At 49.7% G+C, this 17,734-nt stretch overlaps 2 protein-coding genes across 3 annotated transcripts in view; both read left to right on the forward strand.

Moving 5' to 3' along the window:
• Nucleotides 1–65: 65 nt before the first annotated feature.
• LSM1 (LSM1 homolog, mRNA degradation associated) lies at nucleotides 66–9,832 on the forward strand. 2 transcript variants are annotated; one of them, XM_073325257.2, is made up of 5 exons: nucleotides 183–203; nucleotides 2,023–2,091; nucleotides 3,954–4,213; nucleotides 7,203–7,318; nucleotides 9,295–9,832. In XM_073325257.2, the coding sequence occupies exons 3-5, from the start codon at nucleotides 4,090–4,092 to the stop codon at nucleotides 9,463–9,465; spliced, it is 411 nt and encodes a 136-aa protein (XP_073181358.1). In that variant the 5' UTR covers nucleotides 183–203; nucleotides 2,023–2,091; nucleotides 3,954–4,089; the 3' UTR covers nucleotides 9,466–9,832. The 2 variants fall into 2 exon arrangements, with proteins under 2 accessions (XP_073181359.1, XP_073181358.1); XM_073325258.2 differs by lacking the exon at nucleotides 3,954–4,213 and having other exon boundaries at nucleotides 66–203.
• Nucleotides 9,833–14,026: 4,194 nt separating this feature from the next.
• Nucleotides 14,027–17,734, forward strand: part of LOC140903645 (G protein-coupled receptor kinase 5) — a 62,154-nt gene continuing 58,446 nt past the window's right edge. Inside the window, exon 1 of the mRNA XM_073325249.2 lies at nucleotides 14,027–14,376. Within this exon, the coding sequence (XP_073181350.2) occupies nucleotides 14,325–14,376 (52 nt within the window). The 5' untranslated portion in view covers nucleotides 14,027–14,324. The remainder of the gene's footprint in view (nucleotides 14,377–17,734) is intronic.

Genomic DNA, 17,734 nt, shown 5'->3' on the forward strand with positions numbered 1-17,734 from the left:
GCCCCTCACGCAGCCGCGGGCCCGCGCCCCGGGGGGGCGGTGACCCCGCGGCGCGGGGCGGGCCGGGGCGGGTCCATCCGGGGGCAGATGGCGGCGCTTCCGCTGCGTGCGGTGGGCGGCGGGAGCGGGGCGGGACCCGTCGGGCTGGGGCCGCAGGATGAACTACATGCCGGGCACCGCCAGCCTCATCCAGGACATCGACAGTGAGTGGCGCCCGCCGGGGGGGAGCCGCCCCCTGGGCCCCGGCCCCGCCCCAACCCCCCGGGCCCCCCTGCCCCCGGCCTGGCCCCCCCGGGCCCCCCGCTCCCGCTGCAGCCCCTGGGCCCCGGACCGGCCCCGCCCCAACCCCCCCGGGCCCCCCTGCCCCCGGCCTGGCCCCCCCGGGCCCCCCGCTCCCGCTGCAGCCCCTGGGCCCCGGACCGGCCCCGGGCCCCCCGCTCCCGCTGCAGCCCCTGGGCCCCCCTGGGCCCCCCGCTCCCGCTGCAACCCCTGGGCCCCCCTGGCCCCGCCCCAACCCCCCCGGGCCCCCCGCTCCCGCTGCAGCCCCTGGGCCCCGGACCGGCCCCGCCCCAACCCCCCGGGCCCCCCTGCCCCCGGCCTGGCCCCCCCGGGCCCCCCGCTGCAGCCCCTGGGCCCCGGACCGGCCCCGCCCCAACCCCCCCGGGCCCCCCGCTCCCGCTGCAACCCCTGGGCCCCGGACCGGCCCCGCCCCAACCCCCCCGGGCCCCCCGCTCCCGCTGCAACCCCTGGGCCCCCCTGGCCCCGCCCCAACCCCCCCGGGCCCCCCGCTCCCGCTGCAGCCCCTGGGCCCCGGACCGGCCCCGCCCCAACCCCCCGGGCCCCCCGCTCCCGCTGCAACCCGTCGGGCCCCCCGGGCCTCGGTCCAACCCCCCCCACCCCACCTGGTCCCGCTCCAATCCCCTGGGCCCCGGACCGGTCCCACCTCAACCCCCCGGGTTCCCCGCTCCCGCTGCAGCCCCTCGGGCCCCCCCAGCCCCCCGGCCGGGCCCCAGCCCCCCCTCGGCCTCGCTGCAACCCCCCGGGCCTCCCGCTCCCGCTCCAACCCCCTGGGCCCGGGCCCCAGCCCCTGCCCCCGGCTTGGCCCCGCTGCAACGCCCCGGATTCCGGGCTCTGGACCCCCCCAGCCGGGCCCCGCTGCCGCCCCTGGACCTCGGGTCCCGCTGCCGCCCCCGGGCTCTGTAGCTTCACGTCCTTTCTCGAAAGGCTCCAGGTCTCAGTTCTTGAGCCTGAGGGAGACCCGCGGACTCCCCCCGGAGCGCTCGGCGCTGTGCAGGTGGTCCGGGTTCCCCGTGTCTCCCTCAGGGCTGGGTTCCCCCTCCCCGGGCGCCCTGCCGAGAACCGTGTTCTCCCGTCGGCCCAGCTCTCCTCTCCGTTCAGCTTAATAACGATCATCTCGGCGCTAACTGAGCCGGCTGGGGCTCCCTTTCCTTTGGGAAGTCCCGTATTTCCTTCTCCCTCCCCTGCCAGGCTCTGTCTCACCTTGGCTGCCTTTTTCTGGTGCTGTGTGTAGTTTGTGAAGGGCTGCAGCATCCTCCAGGGTGCCGGGTGCTTCCCAAGTGTACGTTTTCAACCCTCTTCTGGGGTGGCTGTTTCCAAATGTCCAGTGCTGTAACTTTCTAGAGTCTCAGTATCCTCATTTCAAATCTGGGTGGCACTTACAAACTAATGGCCTGGTCTTCCAGCAGTGTGTCACCTGCAGCAGCTCCCCTTGATTTCAGTGGCAGCTGCATATGCTCAGATAATCCGGCTAAAAAACTATTGTAAAATCTTCAGAGCAGAGCCCTTCTTGTTATCTGTCTGCGCAGCACCCAGCACAATGGGGCACGGGTCCATGACTAAGGCTCCGAAGCACTTTCACAATGCGACTAATGCCATTTAATGCTGATTAAAACCTTCTTATTCAGCATTTTAGTTGCTCTTTTGAATTTGGTCTATGTATGAATTGTAATCATTGCTTGATATTTTCTATAACCACTAATTCTGATTTAACATCTCTTCCAGAAAAACACTTGGTCCTCCTTCGAGATGGTAGAACACTGATAGGATATTTACGAAGCATCGATCAGTTTGGTATGTGATCACATGGCCTCGCTTTTCCTCCAGCCCTCTCTGCCTCATGCAGCAGGTTTTCCTTCCCCTTATGTATGTCTTTAATGATGATATTTTAAAAATATCTACTTTACCATAAATCCACTGTTCAGAAGTCTCCAGTAGACAGTGCTGAAAGCTAGTATGCCATGTATGATGCATGTGCGTCCCAAGCCTTTGACCTGTGACAAATAGAAACATTCTTGGAAAAGTTACATGTGCCAAACCCAGTCCATGAGGTGTGGAGGGAGGTGAGGAATGCTCATTGTTAGTAATCAGCATTGGTTTCTATGGTACTGCTGCTTGGAGAAGCTTGCTGACAGATTTTAAAACGGCTGTTACTCTGAGTGCTGTAGAGAGAAAAGGGAGGAAATTTCACTGTGTGTGTTTGACTTTTAATTCTTCCTGTGTGCTCAGACATTTTTCAGCACTGTTTTGGTATGTGGCCACCCCTTCTTGATTGCAAAGATCTGCATCTTGCATCAGAACTTAGCTCTGAAAATGCTTCTAGTTTCAAAGTTGTCCGTTAAAATGTTTTTTCATTTAAAAAGAAAAGGAGGACTTGTGGCACCTTAGAGACAAACAAATTTATTTGAGCATAAGCTTTCGTGAGCTACAGTTACAGGAAAGGTGAGCTAATTCCAGCAGGAGAGTGGGGGGAGGGGCGAACATTTTGTAGTGATGATCAAGGTGGGCCATTTCCAGCACTTTACAAGAACAGTAGGAGGGAAAATAAACATGGGGAAATAGTTTTACTTTGTGTAATGACCCATCCACTCCCAGTCCTTATTCAAGCCTAAATTAATTGTATCCAGTTTGCAAATTAATTCCAATTCAGCAGTCTCTCCTTGGAGTCTGTTTTTGAAGTTTTTTTGTTGAAAAAAGAATAAATGGACACAAATCAGACGTCAAGAATGATAACATTCAAAAACCAGTCGGAGAACACTTCAATCTCTCTGGTCATTCACCTTTCCTGATCGCTCTTGTTACAGTATGTATGGTAACACCCATTGTTTCATGTTCTCTGTATATATAAAATCTCCCCACTATATTTTCCACTGTATGCATCCGATGAAGTGAGCTGTAGCTCACGAAAGCTTCTGCTCAAATAAACGTTAGTCTCTAAGGTGCCAGAAGTACTCCTTTTCTTTTTGTGAATACAGACTAACACGGCTGTTACTCTGAAACTTATCATTTAAAGACTTTCTTAGCTCACCACTGGGGGGAGCCAGATACCTCCCAAAAAGTGCTTTAAGAATGGAGAGGAGCCAAGTGGTGCACAGTTTTCACCAGCATCATAAATATTTATCTACTTGATGACTGTTGGCAGGGAGGACGGAATGCCTTGGATGGGGCTCTTCGTGCACACTTTGGGGGGTAGAGGGCTTATAAAGATAGTAACTTGATAAGGATCAGGAATAATCCTGGTTGCAGCATTTTGTAAATGTGTAGAAGATACAGCAGTTGTGGGTCTGGGCTGTATGTCCAGCTGATGTCAGAAATTTAGCTGTGCTGCGGCCTCTTTCGATATGTCTACACTGCAATTTAAGTCCAGGGTTAGTGGGACTCGAGCCAGCTGACCTCTGTTAGGGAACCCTGGGTTTGTGTCTACATTGTATTTTAACCCCATGTTAAGACTTGTCTAACCCGTGCTCTGGCAGACCTGAGTCAAAGTAACGATGTCCCAGAGTCCCTAGTGTCCCTCTTCTTCCCCCCCGCCCCCAAATGTAGCTGCTCTAGCCCTAGGACCGTGGTACACTGTGAGAAAAGTTTACTGCCCCCCTGCACGGTACCAGGAAGGCGCTCGCTTGCAAAAGTCTTGATGGGTTCGCTCTCCGTTGCAGGCCCCGGAGGCGCTCTGACAGCGTGCTTGCAGATCAGAAGAGACTGGGTTAACTCTGAGTCCTGAGCTGCTAGCATTTGCAAAGCATCGGGGCTTTCCTTTTTCAATAGAGTGGATTGCAGATTGTTGGGAGAGGGATGACTAAGGAAGTTGTCCCGTGGAATTGTGGGATACTTCCAGCTGACTCCTGGGACCCACGTCAAGTGGTGCTACATCTACACTGCAAAGCAATAGGGCTCGGACCCTTGTGCTTTAAGCAAGGTAACTTCTGTGGTACTTGAGCTTTCCAGTAATAGGAGCAGTATAACAGGATCTATGCTACCTTGCCCATGTTTAGACAAAGCTGTATGACATAGCTGTGGCAGATTTTAATCCGTGTAAAGACTGGAAAATATAGGTTGTAGCCATCTCTTAACTCAGGGAGATTCCTAGGCTAAAATATGGTTCTCTAGTACTATAACAGGCTCTTCGGTCCCATAGGCAAGGGCAAAGATGTGGTATAAAACGGCTCTGCCCCAACTCTCCCCACACCTGGTTATTTTTGCAGTGTGGACAGGGCCAGTGAGTGCTACAGCATGGAACATGAGGTGACTCCCTGGGGGGGGGGGGGGGTGCACGCTGCTGAGATGACATCTCTCACTGTGCCCATTCCTACTTTGCCAGGCTTGTGAGTCAAGAGCTCTTCACCTTTTCAGGGTGTTGCTCCTCATCTTTAAAGCCCTGCAGGACCAGGTCCATGCTGTCCCAGATGCTGCCCCTCCCTCCACATCCAGCCCTGGCAGAGATAATTGATGGGTGTGCTGCAGCTGGAGTGGCTCCCGAGGTGCAACTTTTTGGGGTACAGGGCCGGGCAGTCTCTGGGTAAGGCTACGGGGTTTCCTGCCAGTGGAGATCAAGATGAGTCACTACTTTGAGTGTGCAGTGCAAGGTCCGTAGGTCTGCCCAGCAGTGGCAAAGCACTGTGCAGACACTACTGCACTGTGAAGGTTCGCTGGTGAGGATCTTTATCCCCACTGCAGTGAAACACACAGGGGATGGGACTCACCCAAGGGCTCTGCTAGAGCCAGGACCTCTTGGTTCCCACCCCTGCGTCGCTCTCCAAGCTGGGCTGCTACAGACGGGATGTGGAAGGCAACTGGCCAAGTTGACCCTGCCTGTGTGTTTGGCTGAAATGAGGGACAGTGGAGAGTTTGGGTTAAATTTTGGACAGAATTCAGTGCCAGGCTTGGTTATGTGTGCAGAGCCTGATCCTTCTGTTGACTTAAATGGGGCATGATCATCTGAATGGTGCTTAAATACTGTGGTGGCTGTTAATGATACATAGCAATCCATAGTCTTAAGGGTGGGCAGCTCGAGGGATTAGGAATGCATAGGCTGAGAGGGTGCTGAAATTTTATCACAAAGAGCAACCAGGAGACCATTTTTCTGCAAGATCTCTGAGCAAAAGCAGTGAAACAGAAAATCTCCACTGAGGTTAAAGACATAGTGACTTTGTAAACAGCAAGTTTGGATCTGATGAGTTTCCTGTTTCATTTCTTTCCTGTGTGATCTTGGGTGCAATAGCTGCATAATCTCGAATAGCAGTGCTGATTTCTTGTCATGTGCCTGTCATAAACAGTACTGCACATTTCCTCAACTCCAGTCAGTCAAGGCTTAAAAGCACTGATGTGTATAATAAAGTGGTCTGACTTGAAATCTGAATTTAAACCTTGTTTGTGTTTTTAAATAAGTGTGTGTACTCCTTATGGTTCAGAGCTGGCATTATAAGCATTCTTATCTGCATAATCTTTCCCCTTGAATTTATGTGCATGTTGGGGTCTGGTTTTCTTCAAGATAAGCTAGTTTAAGATTTAGCTTACCAGATACTGGGTTTTATATATGCAGGCATTTGGTTGGTAATAAAAAAACAAAAAACAACCCTTTAATAAACGACGGCTATGTTAAAAGAACATGTCAAGATGTTCTTACTTTCTATGGTTTGTTAAAGCCTCTTTAAAAGCTGGCTAATATATCGTCCCTTACTAGTTTTTTTTTTTTTTTCCCCTGCTTTTAATTGGCAAATGCTGACCTCTTTTCTCTTTCTGTGGATGTTGACTGAACAATTTTATTGAGTCTAGGACAACTGCAATTTAAATAGCCACTGAAGATGAAACATCTTGGTCTTTACCCCAAAATCAACAATTGAGTCCGTACAGCTCCAGGGACCGTGTGACATTTAATTGCTGCTGCAGATGGAGCACAGGGTTCGTTTTCATACGGCTTGTACAAACACCAGTGTCTTCAACTTCACAGCGATCCATAGAGATACAAATGAAAATATCGAGACTTTGCCTCTTTTTTCCCTTTCGGATTCTGACAGACTTCAGTCACACGTGGACTGTGGAAAATGTGGAGTCTTACGTTCCGAGTTTCAGGAAAAGGAGGATTAGGATGGGAAACCTCCAACCTAGACACATGTCGTAGCTTCAGGACGTGGTGCCAGTGACTAGCTTCTGTCATGACTAGTGCCCCGTGTGGTGCTGTACCGCTTGTGGGCAGTGCTCTCGGGTGGGACTTGTGCTCATCAAGGAGCTGTGCTGCTGCCTGTAAGAGTAGGTGTTGAGCCCAGAGCCCTGGCAGCCTTGTTCACTTCCTTTGCAGTGGGGTCTGGTGCCTAACGCCAGGGCCTGGATGTCAGGTGACCTGCGTTCTCTTCCTGATTCTGACACTTTCCCTCCCTGTGCCCTTCTCTCCTCCCAGCCCTTGTCTTGTCTATCAAGGCCTCATGCACACATGAAAGTAAATTCAGATTATGGTAGGGTGTGAATTTAAAGCAGATTAACTATTCCTGGTTAACTCTGTGTAGACACTCTTATTCTGGAGTGTGAGTAGTGTGTCCTTTAAGGGGAGTTCTTCTTGATTAACTCCATAAGTCTGTAAGCTTTTCAGGTCAGGGACAGCCTCCCGTTCTGTCTGGAGAGTGCCTAGCCCAACAGAGCTCCAATCTCAGGTGGGGCCTCTTGGTGCTAAGCAATACTGCAAATTGAAATACTGCAAATGGATACAGTATTGTGCATTGAAGTGGTGGGTGAAATTCAACTGCCCTTTGCTAAAATGCTCGGAGATACTGGATGCTACCAAAGCATGAGCATTAGGGTGGCTTTGCAGTGCATGTGCAGCCCCTCTGCTTTGGGTTGGGACCACGACACTGTAGCCTCATTCAGACAAAGTCACAAAGGAGTCTGTTTTCTTCCTCCCTTGAAAACTGCAGCAAACTTGGTGTTACACCAGACGGTGGAGCGCATTCACGTGGGCAAAAAATATGGCGACATCCCTCGAGGCATCTTTGTCGTGCGAGGCGAGAACGTTGTCCTGCTGGGGGAAATAGTAAGTAACCATCTCGTCTGTCGCTGTGCTGGACCCCGGGCTCCCTTGTTGCCTGGGATTGTAGTCTGTTACTCTGAGCAGCATTGCCAACAAACCTGACACTAGAGCCAGGTCTCGTCAACACCTGGCAGCATGCGGGTCCCTTCCGTGTCAGTGATGATATGGTCACGCAGTGCCAGAAAAACAAGCACAGCGGGAATTATGTAACCCTTTACCCTGGCTCATGGAATGTGCCGTTACGTAGGCAAAAGGGCCGACCCTGCAATCGAGGGTCCTGAGCTTTTATTGTCCCTTCAATACTGTAAGGAGAAACCTGGTGCCTTCCTCTGGCTGCTCCTGGGGGTGGGGCAATGCAAAGAGTTTGGTGCAGGTTAGTTCATCAGAGCCAAGTGGGAAAGTGGGCGCCCGCAGAAGCTTTGAGACATTTCCCACCAGCTCCGAGGGTAAAGTGACCTTGAAGCACAGGGTGTGTGCGCGGAGGAATCTGCCGTGGTCCCAGGCTGAATGCAGTACTCCAGGTGCAGCATGGTCAGTGCTAGACAGAACAGCTGTGCTCTCCCTCCTCCCCCGGCCTTGCCTTTTTCCAGGTCAGATTTCCTCTTGATTTCAGGCTGGGGTCTTCAAGGAAACTTAAGGAATAGGTGCCCAAATCCCACTGTAATTCATATGTACTCGTGACACTTCATGGCTTTCTCAAGTGAAATCTGGCATTTAAGAATCCGCATCCCAGAGCTGGGATAAAACATTGAGATGGTTCCCATCCGCCCTCGTCGTGGGGGGAGTTGGGCGTATCCTGGGAGACAGATCCTGCCATGGCTCAGCTTCTCTGATCAAGCAGGCCAATGAACTGATCGTTGGGCAATGCTAGGTGGTCACAGCCAGAAATACCTAGCAGGTCCTCAGGGGTGAGCACAAAGCCCTCTCCAGAGTCCATAGCATATGCCCAGGCATCTCTAAAGTGCAAGTGTGTAAGATTTCTGTTAGTACTCTTATGACTCTGATTGCAGACACGCCTTCCCTAAAACCTCTCTGGTGTGGGTCTGCCCTGACCATTCAGAGCATCAACAAATCATACATTGATTCCTTCACAGCTGCCGCTGGCTGGGAACAGTGTTGCTCCAACAATTTGCAGTCTGCAAAGGTGGAGCATGGATTGATTTTCCCCCTTTTCTGTGCTCCATTCTAAGGAGACAGTGTCAGCTGCAGCAATTCCCCCTCCTTGGGAAATGTTAACCCCAGTACTAGGCACACAGTGGGTCCTGCATCAAATGACTCGAATTGAGAGGAGGAGATGGGTGAGTACTTGACATCCAGCAGGCCCCGTGGGATTCTTGGAGTGTGAACAGATCCCGAGAGCTGTGATCTCAGCTATGACACATTCCTGATTTTGTTATGAGAGCAGAACATAATAGATTAATTGTGAAGCTGCTAAGGACCAATTCAAGTGAAACTTCCGTGATGTACCACTGGGTTCATGCCCTGCAGCACAACGTTTGTACTGAGTGAAAGTAGAGAGCTCCTGCTCCTCATACACTGAATCCCTCCATCCCTTTTGGGATCACGTCTCCTCTCTCACCTGGGGTGACTGTGTAAGCTAGGGATCTTGGGCCACAGGGACTTGCTGGCCACTGCTTCCCATATTTCCGTGCCATGCCTGCGGACGGTCAACGTAAACAAAATGTCTCGTGGCCTGCCAGCGGATTACCCTGATGGGCCGCATGCCGAAGCCGACCCCTGCTCTAGGGCAGTGCTGGAAATCCTGGGACTCTTATCCTGTCCCGTGCATCTGCATTGCAAAGTGGTGGAGCTGCCTGGGGACACATGGATTCTCGGCCAGGTTGTTAATGTGCTGCTTGTGGTCCAGGCAGTGCTGTGTTAAGCTCTTTCTATAATGTCACCAGTGGTCAGAGCAAGCAGAGCCTCAGATCTCACTGCTAGCTCCCTCCCGGCAACCCTGAATGGTGCTTCTTTTGCAGGACCTGGAAAAGGAGAGTGACACGCCTTTGCAGCAGGTGTCGATCGAGGAGATCCTGGAGGAACAGCGCGTGGAACAGCAAGCCAAGCAGGAATCGGAGAAGCTGAAAGTGCAGGCACTTAAGGAACGGGGCCTTTCAATCCCGCGAGCAGACACTCTAGATGAGTATTAGGTGTTCTGCCCATCGGACAATTCGCTCTGTCCGAGCAAGCAGAGCGCTTTGTGTTTAGACCACACTTGGTCAGAGGGTGTGTAGGTCTGTTTGGAAAGGCTGTTTTTTGTTTTTAATTTTGGGCTTATCTGTTTTCCATGGCACAGATACACTATTAAAATCATGTCATTGTTTTCACAAAATCATTGTTTATGAAGAATGAAGGTGTCTGAATAGCCTTGAACATACCCACATGCAATGGCGCAGTTAGAGCATGTGTGCATGGAGAGAAATCTATTTTTTTTTTTTTTTCCCCTCGTGATTTTGGGGAAAACTGCTCTTCAACATGTAAATAAAACCTGGATCCTGACAATGTAATCAACAGTCACCTGTACTGGAATCTGCTTTGTTTTCTGGGCTGTATCTATATGGAACAAACAGAACATGGTACTGATCACAAATGGGATCTTACGCCCCCACTGCTTCCTTCCAACCTTGAGGGTTTCTCATATCACAGTCCAGGGAGCTGAGGAACCAATGCACATTGGAGCACTCTTCTTTCTAGCTTAGTGGAGGGGGTGGGAGTGGGGCACTTCCTGGTTATCGGCAGAAGGCTGGAGCCTGTTGCTGTCTGTATTTCTAGAGGGAAGAGCAGGAGTCTGCTTTCACTGTAGTCAGGTGGATGGCTGGTGGTAGCATAAATGTGTCTGATCCTACAGTATTAGTGGACAAGTGACTCCAGTGGCTGTCCAGCTAACCCTCCTTGTCACTGACTGTGCCCTTGCAAGTATGAACCATCCTTTTGTCATTAAAGCAGATACTGTAACAGACAAGACAAGGAATCCACTAACTCTCTCCATTAGCTCCCTCTAACCTGGCTCCGCAGGGTCCACCATACTTTTTTCCTCTTAACAAGAAACTGGACTAGGTTTTGCTACTCATGATACACACCTGCTGCTCCTGTGCTGAACTGCCCAGGTGTGCCCAGAGCAGGCAGTAGAATGGGCTCGCAGTGGCAGAAAGGACATCTGTCTTGATGCTGAATTGGCCAGGATGCTCTTAGATATCTTGGGCTGTATCACTCAGCATGTCTGTGATGTTACAAGGCCTCATCCACCCTGCAGCAAATGGTAACTTGACAGCAAGAGTAAGGTTTTGCTGGGGGCAGCTTGTAAGGCTCTTCACTGTGATCTCCACAAAGGTAAAACCAGCTTCTGGTGCAGTGAAATGAGCAGTTCTTGCCTCCCCCTTGAGCTGCTTCTCAGAGCCTTATGTGCTCTTCCTCTGGAGGGACATTAGAGCTCGGAGACTTATTTTTCATGGAGGTAAATGTGTGATGCAAACTGATTCTCATCCCCTTCCCTGAGAACTGTGTGGGCACTGTGCACAGAGATTCCTGTGAGAGGACTTCATGGTATCATGTTAAAATCAGATTGGCCGTGAGAGTTACAGTAGTTGCCACTCTGTGCCTCTCTCCCAGTGCTCATGCTAGAACAATCCAGCAGCATCAGGTGTTCAACCTTATCAACCTGTATAGATTACACCTGAACCACTCTCCGTGGCTACTGTCCAACCTGTGCAAATGCTCTAGGAAAAATAGTAGGTATGGGAGAGGCTGGTGACATTAAAGGTACAAATTACTTAAGCAAATGCAATTCCTTTTAAAACAATAAACATTTTCTTTACAGCTCAGAGCTTGGGCAGCACTACTGGGGCCGCCCTGTACCATAAGCTATGAACCATACACAAACTGAACAGGGACTGCATCAATTATAAACCATGCTTAACCAGTGGGAAACAGTTCTTCCAGTTTTGGAGACTTTCAGTGAGTTCTACAGCCTAATCGGTTGGCAGCCTGTGACGTTCCTGTAACTGGAAACAATTCTACAAAGAGGAAGTAGCCTTTTTTCCTCCAGTAGGGTCTAACCGTTGCTTTCCTTGGGCATAACACAGCTCCTGCTTTGCAGAGTGCTAAGGGCCATTTTCCTCCTGTTTTGTAGATGCTCAGTTATTCTGTGGCACTCCAGGCCTTCGTGCACTGAGGAGGAAGAAAATGTAAGAAAGGATGAGGCAAATTCTGGCATTTGATACATTTCTTTACTTGTGTTACTAATCCACCTGGATGGTGAACAGTGAGAATTCAAAAAATCATGTGGTTGTCACACCCGCTGGGGGTTATTTTATTGCAATTCTGTCATCTTGGCCAAGGAAAAATCCATGAAGTAGGTTTTGTTTGGATGTTCTGTAGTCCTGCTGGGCTTAGATCTCAAATACTGCAGGGAAATGTTTTCAAATAAATAGCTGTTTTGTTTGGAATACATTGTGGAAACATTTCTGTGGATTTATGCTTCATCTACGTGGATTATACTGGTATAACTCCCCACCTTATTCTGGTAGAAGAGTGGTTTTTCTGTATAGATTAAACCTCTTCCCAAGCAAGGTGAAAAGAGGCACTCTTATTTCAAAATTAGAAGTGTCCGGACTGGTACAACTATATTGGTTTAGATTCATACCTGATGTTATACCCAAAACACTTTCTCAAATGCACAAGGCTTTAGGTTATGTAATATCTTTTTAAGTTGCAAGTGTCCTTTCCAGTTTCATGGGAACAAATTAACAGTGTGCTTAAATTAAATTTGGTTCTTATTGAATTCACTTTACATGTAATTTGTTTGTCAGATATCACCTACAAGGAGGCTCTAGAATTCAGGTGCACTTTGGGAATAAAAATAGCTCTGTAACTGTGGCTAACACCATCCTTCTGAGGTCCAAAGAGTTGCTATTACAGTTTGACCCAGAAGCCAGGATTTAACACCTCGAGTCCTGTGAAAAATGCCATGGGCTCTTTAATAGGCAGGTTTTGAAATGAGCTCTTATGAGCATATCAAACCCCTTTCTGTCAAATCTTGTGTGTGAGATTCCTGGGGTCATAGGCAATGAAGGTGGAGAAGCCCAAGTAAATCCTCTATCCCAGGCACCTATGCCTCACACTGCTGCCTCTGTTTCTTCATGGCACTCTATATATTTCACTAGTACAAAACCTTCCTATTTAGCATTAATTCTCTTCCCTTCCCCCTGTCAGTCCTGTTTACATCCTCTTGGGCCAGCAAGCCTGGCTCAGTGGGCCTGGTTTGGCTTTTGTGGTGCCAGAGGACAAGCGAAGACCATAAAGCTGCCTGTGGAGGTGAACAGCATGTCCCTGGTAGTGTGTGCAGCCTTTTCCATGCTGCCTAAAATCCCCCACTTATGCTGAGCCAGTTTGAGAAGCGTAGGCAGCACCAGCTGGGTTAGGCTGAGAGCTAGGGAACGTGGCAAAGCCGCTAGGCCTGTCTGTGTGTCCAGCTGCCTTCATTAAAACAAACAGAAACTTCCCCATAGTAGTATAAGAACATAAGAATGGCCATACTAGTTCAGACCAACGGTCCATCCAGCCCAGCATCCTGTCTGCTGACAGTGGCCAATGCCAGGTGCCCCATTAGGGAGTGAACCTAATGATCAAATGATCTCTCTCCTGCCATCCATCTCCACCCTCTGACAAACAGAGGCTAGGGACACCATTCCTTACCCATTCTGGCTAATAGCCATTAATGGACTTAACCTCTATTAATTACAGGGGAGTGCTGTCCATTCTCTTGCTGTGAGGGCATGCCACACTCTGGCCTTGTTGGTACAAATGGGAGTGCCCGGCATTGCACAGCACCCAGCCTAAAGAACCCTTTCAAAATGGTCTGCCTTAGATGTGAGGAACTGATCTGGCAAGGCTGGGTGAGAAGATTGTGGGCCCACCCAAGTAAGTTGTCAGGTGACATGGTATGGTGTGCACAGCCAGTCCCTAGCCACACTCCAGTGCTGTGTCCAGTACAGCTGGGACCTCACCTCACCCGCCATACTGGGATAGCCAGTCCTGGCTGGAATGGGGTCATCCTTCCTGTATGCAAACCACAGATAAAGGTAGCAGAGGGGAAAAGCCATTCCCAGCCTGGGGTGGTTAGCAAGCTGTGTGTCGGGGAGAGATTGCTGTCTTATCCCCATCATAAATCACAGCACTAGGGATTCAAAAGTGCAAATAAGGGGAGGTGGTGGTTGAACTACGTTACCCAGGATGCATTTGTGATTCCAGGCTTTATTTTTCTTGGGGGGGGAATGGGGGAGTTACATAAATCCTAGTGCGTTGACCATCTGGTCCCGCCCTATGGAACGTCAGCTGCACTAAGCCCCGCCCCCATGGAACGTTTTGTAGCCAGTCAGTTTCAGATTGCTATAGTCTGTTCTATTCCATGCTATTTCCTGCTGCTGCTGGGGGATAGAGGATACCAGTCTTCTCCTTCCCCTTCGTGGGGCGCTGGATTTACACTGGGGGTGGGGGGGATCCTGAGCCCCTAACCTGCCCTGGACTCAAGGGACTGAACCCAGCATCCTCCCCTGGGTATGGTGCGTGGGGGTGGGAGGTGTTTTTCCCCCCAGCGTTGATGACCCCAGTGCCCCCAAAATCCGTGCAAGGGGCTGTTCTCACGAGCCGGAGATCTAGTTCCTGGGGTGCGGGGGGTGGGTGGGGGGGGGCTGGGGAGGAGGTGAGGGGGAAGGAGCCGCGGGGAGTCCTGTATCCTGGATTGCAGTCGTTCTAGGAAGGATCCTTTCCTCGTTTTGGGTTTGTGCTGCTGACTCTTTACCACCAAAGACTCCAGATCCTGGCCTCTGCGACTCCGAGTGACTCTTCTAGAAGAAGACGGGAGGGTTTTGATTTTGTTTGGGGTGATTGCTACATTCAGATTTTGGGGGTTTAGCCACCTCGTAGACTGTTCTCGAGGACACAGCTACTCCTTCCTTTTTCCATCTCTTTCCTCTTCTTCCTCCGGCAACATATCCAAATCTGGATCACTATGGAGCTGGAGAATATTGTGGCCAACACAGTCCTGCTGAAAGCCAGAGAAGGTAAGAGAATAACTTGGGTCATTTTGGGTGTATGATCTGAGTGTCTCTGAACATGCCTTGACACCGTGACTAACAGAAGGAAATTGGGAACAGGGAGTGAAGCATCTGCTGCTTTGTTGCCGCTCTCTTGATTTTACTGAGTGAAAGCAAACTGCCCGCGGGGGTGAGAACAGGATATTTTGTAACCTGAAATGCAGCTGTAGGAAACAGACCTGGAAACTGGGGTTTAGTGGGTTTCCTCAGTAGTTCCACAAGATGCTTTATAATACCAATATTTAGCATTTATAGCTTCATTTACAAAACATCCCCTGGTGTTTTCACCTACTATATACAGAGCAAACGTTTGAAAACCAGGCTTTTGGTTTTTGTGTAAAGTTTTCTCTGCAATGACTATGGCCTGGGGATGGAAATTTTGCATCTCCCCTGCACCTCTGAACTGCAATGTGATTTTCTTGTGTGAGCTAAGAATTGGACTCTGGCTCTGTCTTTGAACAGGAAGCATGAAATGCATGTTTGCTGCTCTGTCTGATGCAAAACTCTGACAAGCAGATAAGGAAAAACATAGAAAGCATGTTGTGACTTTTGTTTACCACAGAAAGCTAATGCTGTGTTGCAAGAGAATCCCAAGACTGTGTGTTATACCTGACCTTTCATTGATATTCTACAGATGGTCTGTTTCATGAGATTTGATCTAATTTATTATGCTAGGGAAAAGTGGTCATGCTGCTGACCTGGTGTAGTGTGGTATATTTTGTGTGACTGTGCTGTAGACATCACAGCAGAAATTCTGGTTGTGGTACATTTTAACCAGGCGTGGTGTAGTGGGAGATAGCTTCTCTTTATTTTCACCCATTGCACCACAAAAACGGTTTGACCTTCCTTATCCTTAAACCCTTAATGTAAAGTGGCTGCTGATTGTTCAGTGTGGTAAATTACGGGAAATGCAGAGGGATACCGTTGGAGGTGAAATTTTCAAAGGCATCAAAGTCCCATTTCCAGAAGGGAAACAGGGAGTTAGCAGCCAGTTCTCTTGCCTTTCATTGAGACTTTGGCCGGTTCTACACCGCTTTGCTGGTGTAGCTACCTAGGCTATACTGGCAAAGTGCTGCTAGTGAGGACACGGTTTATACCAAGGTTGTTTTGCGCTTTGCCAGCATAGCTTATTCCAGACTTCTTGAGCGAAATATCCTGTTCTAGCAAAAGTGCAGTTTTGCTGATGTAACTACATCTGTGCTGGAAAATGCTCCTAGTTCAGGTATGCCAGTCACAAATTGCACTGCATCACACCCCTAACCAGGGTAGCTATGCCAGCAACCGTCTGTCCTGCAGACCTGGCCTCAGGCTCCTAAGTGCCTACATCACTTTTAAAAATGGGACTTATGTTCCTAAATCACTTGAAAATTTTACTCTATGTTCCTAAGCTTTCATAACTGAAAAGCAAACAGGAGCTTAGAGTGACTTGAAATAATGAAAAGGAGGACTAGTGGCACCTTAGAGACTAACCAATTTATTTGAGCATAAGCTTTTGTGAGCTACAGCCCACTTCATCGGATGCACGCACTCCTTTGCTTTTTGAGAATACAGACTAACACAGCTGCTACTCTGACACCTGTGAAATAATGAATTCCCTTAAAGTGACTGGGGGAAATATCTTGCTTTCAGGATGATCCCACAGCAAGCTAGTATTTATTGGAAGGCACATTCTTCTGAAGGGAACCCTCTCTTATCAGTGAACGCAGTGTGGGAGAACAGTGGGAGAACTGCTTGCCACACACTCCTATATTTGTATTCACCAACTGGCTTGCTTGCTTGCTAATTGTGCCTCAGCCTGGAGCTTGGGAGAACCATCTCTACAGAAGAGAGTTCAGACTCTGTGGCTCATTTAGCCCTTTGCCTTCCAGCCAAGACCCGCATTCATAGGCGTGTGTGCTTGGTGAGCTGCCTAGCTACTCGTGTGGGCACCTGTCTACTGAACTAAGCTCCTCGGCTCTTTTCACTTAAGCCATCGGATGTCCGATGAAAGCTCCTTTTGGCCCATGCTAACTCAAGTCAAAGTTGAGCTGGTGTGAGTTGGCTTCACCAGAGCACTGTAGCTCAGACTCTCTGCTTATTTCTTTCCTCCGAGGAAGCTCATTGTTAGGCAGGTGAACACCAGGCAGGAATGCGTAGCTTGTAAATTACTAGTATCAGAAACACAGACAGTTTTAATGGGAGGCAGAGCAACTATAAAAGCTCAGACAGAAATAGTGTGTTAATTTCAGCCCAAGATGATGACAAGCTGTTCTCTGATGGAGGCAGGAAAGTAACTCAACTGCCAGTCCTGCTATTCAAGTGCAGTGAGGCGATTTCCTTTCAGGCTTGATAACGGTTACTTTCCCTGATTTTTCATCCTGGGTGGGGTGGGTGCGGGGTCCCCTCATGCATTCTGACCTTGGACATCTCCAGAGTCTACTTTTTCCAATTCCCAGTCTTCCAAGGCTGGAAACCTGAGCTACTGGAATCCTTCAGGAATGATTTGCACGAATGAGCTGCTGCTGCTGCACATCAAAGCAGCGAACAGTTCGTGCCACTAAGGAGCAGCACCAGTGTACAGTAGAAAGAACAGGAGGACTTGTGGCACCTTAGAGACGAATCAGTTTATTTGAACATAAGCTTTCGTGAGCTACAGCTCACTTCATCGGATGCATTCAGGACATTACTGTAGCTAGCTCATGGCAAAAGTGTCTCAATTGCCAAGCAGATCTGGGCCATTGTAATGTTCAAATCCCCTGCACACCCTAGGTCATGATCTATTCCAATGGGCTTATTGTGGATAAAAGTATCTGGACTGGGTCTTTCAAAGATGCTTAGGGGATTCAGATGCCAAGATCCCATTTAATTGAAACAGGCGCTGGGAGTCCAAATGCAGCTTTGAAAGTCTTCAGAGGTGGATCTGAGCTCAAGTCTGGCTTCCGAGGCATGAAAAGGGTCACAGGAGGGATTTATTTTTCTCAGGCTTGTGACTCCTGTATATTTGAGGTTGGGGTGAGCCTAGGGGTAAATAACTGGTCCTACAGCTTCGGGCTAGTGTAAGCGTGGCAGAGATGGTTTAGGTCTCTGACTTTGCCTCTCCCTTCTGCATGCCAGCCAGCATGACACCTGGAAATACTTGATCCAAATGTCATTGCAGAAATATCCCTGCTGCCATAAAATGCACTGGAGTTTAACCCTGTACTGAAATACGTGCCTGTGTTTCTGGAATCCTGAGTCTCCTTTAAGTGCTGGGACTTGGTCAATATCCCATGGAAAAGGCCAGGAAGTGTGTTTAGCAAGGTGTTGGGTGCTCTCTTTGCAGGGCTTTTTTCCATTGTGTATTTGC

This window comes from Lepidochelys kempii, chromosome 26 (genome assembly GCF_965140285.1).
Source record: "Lepidochelys kempii isolate rLepKem1 chromosome 26, rLepKem1.hap1, whole genome shotgun sequence".
NCBI classification, from domain to species: domain Eukaryota; kingdom Metazoa; phylum Chordata; order Testudines; family Cheloniidae; genus Lepidochelys; species Lepidochelys kempii.

What these genes read in the sequence shown, in the direction of transcription:
- LSM1 (XM_073325257.2), top strand. Translation starts at nt 4,090, where the DNA reads ATGACTAAGGAAGTTGTCCCGTGGAATTGTGGGATACTTCCAGCTGAC. An exon ending in ACCCTTGTGCTTTAAGCAAG is followed by an intron (nt 4,214 to 7,202) that starts GTAACTTCTGTG and finishes TGAAAACTGCAG; the next exon opens with CAAACTTGGTGTTACACCAG. An exon ending in TTGTCCTGCTGGGGGAAATA is followed by an intron (nt 7,319 to 9,294) that starts GTAAGTAACCAT and finishes CTTCTTTTGCAG; the next exon opens with GACCTGGAAAAGGAGAGTGA.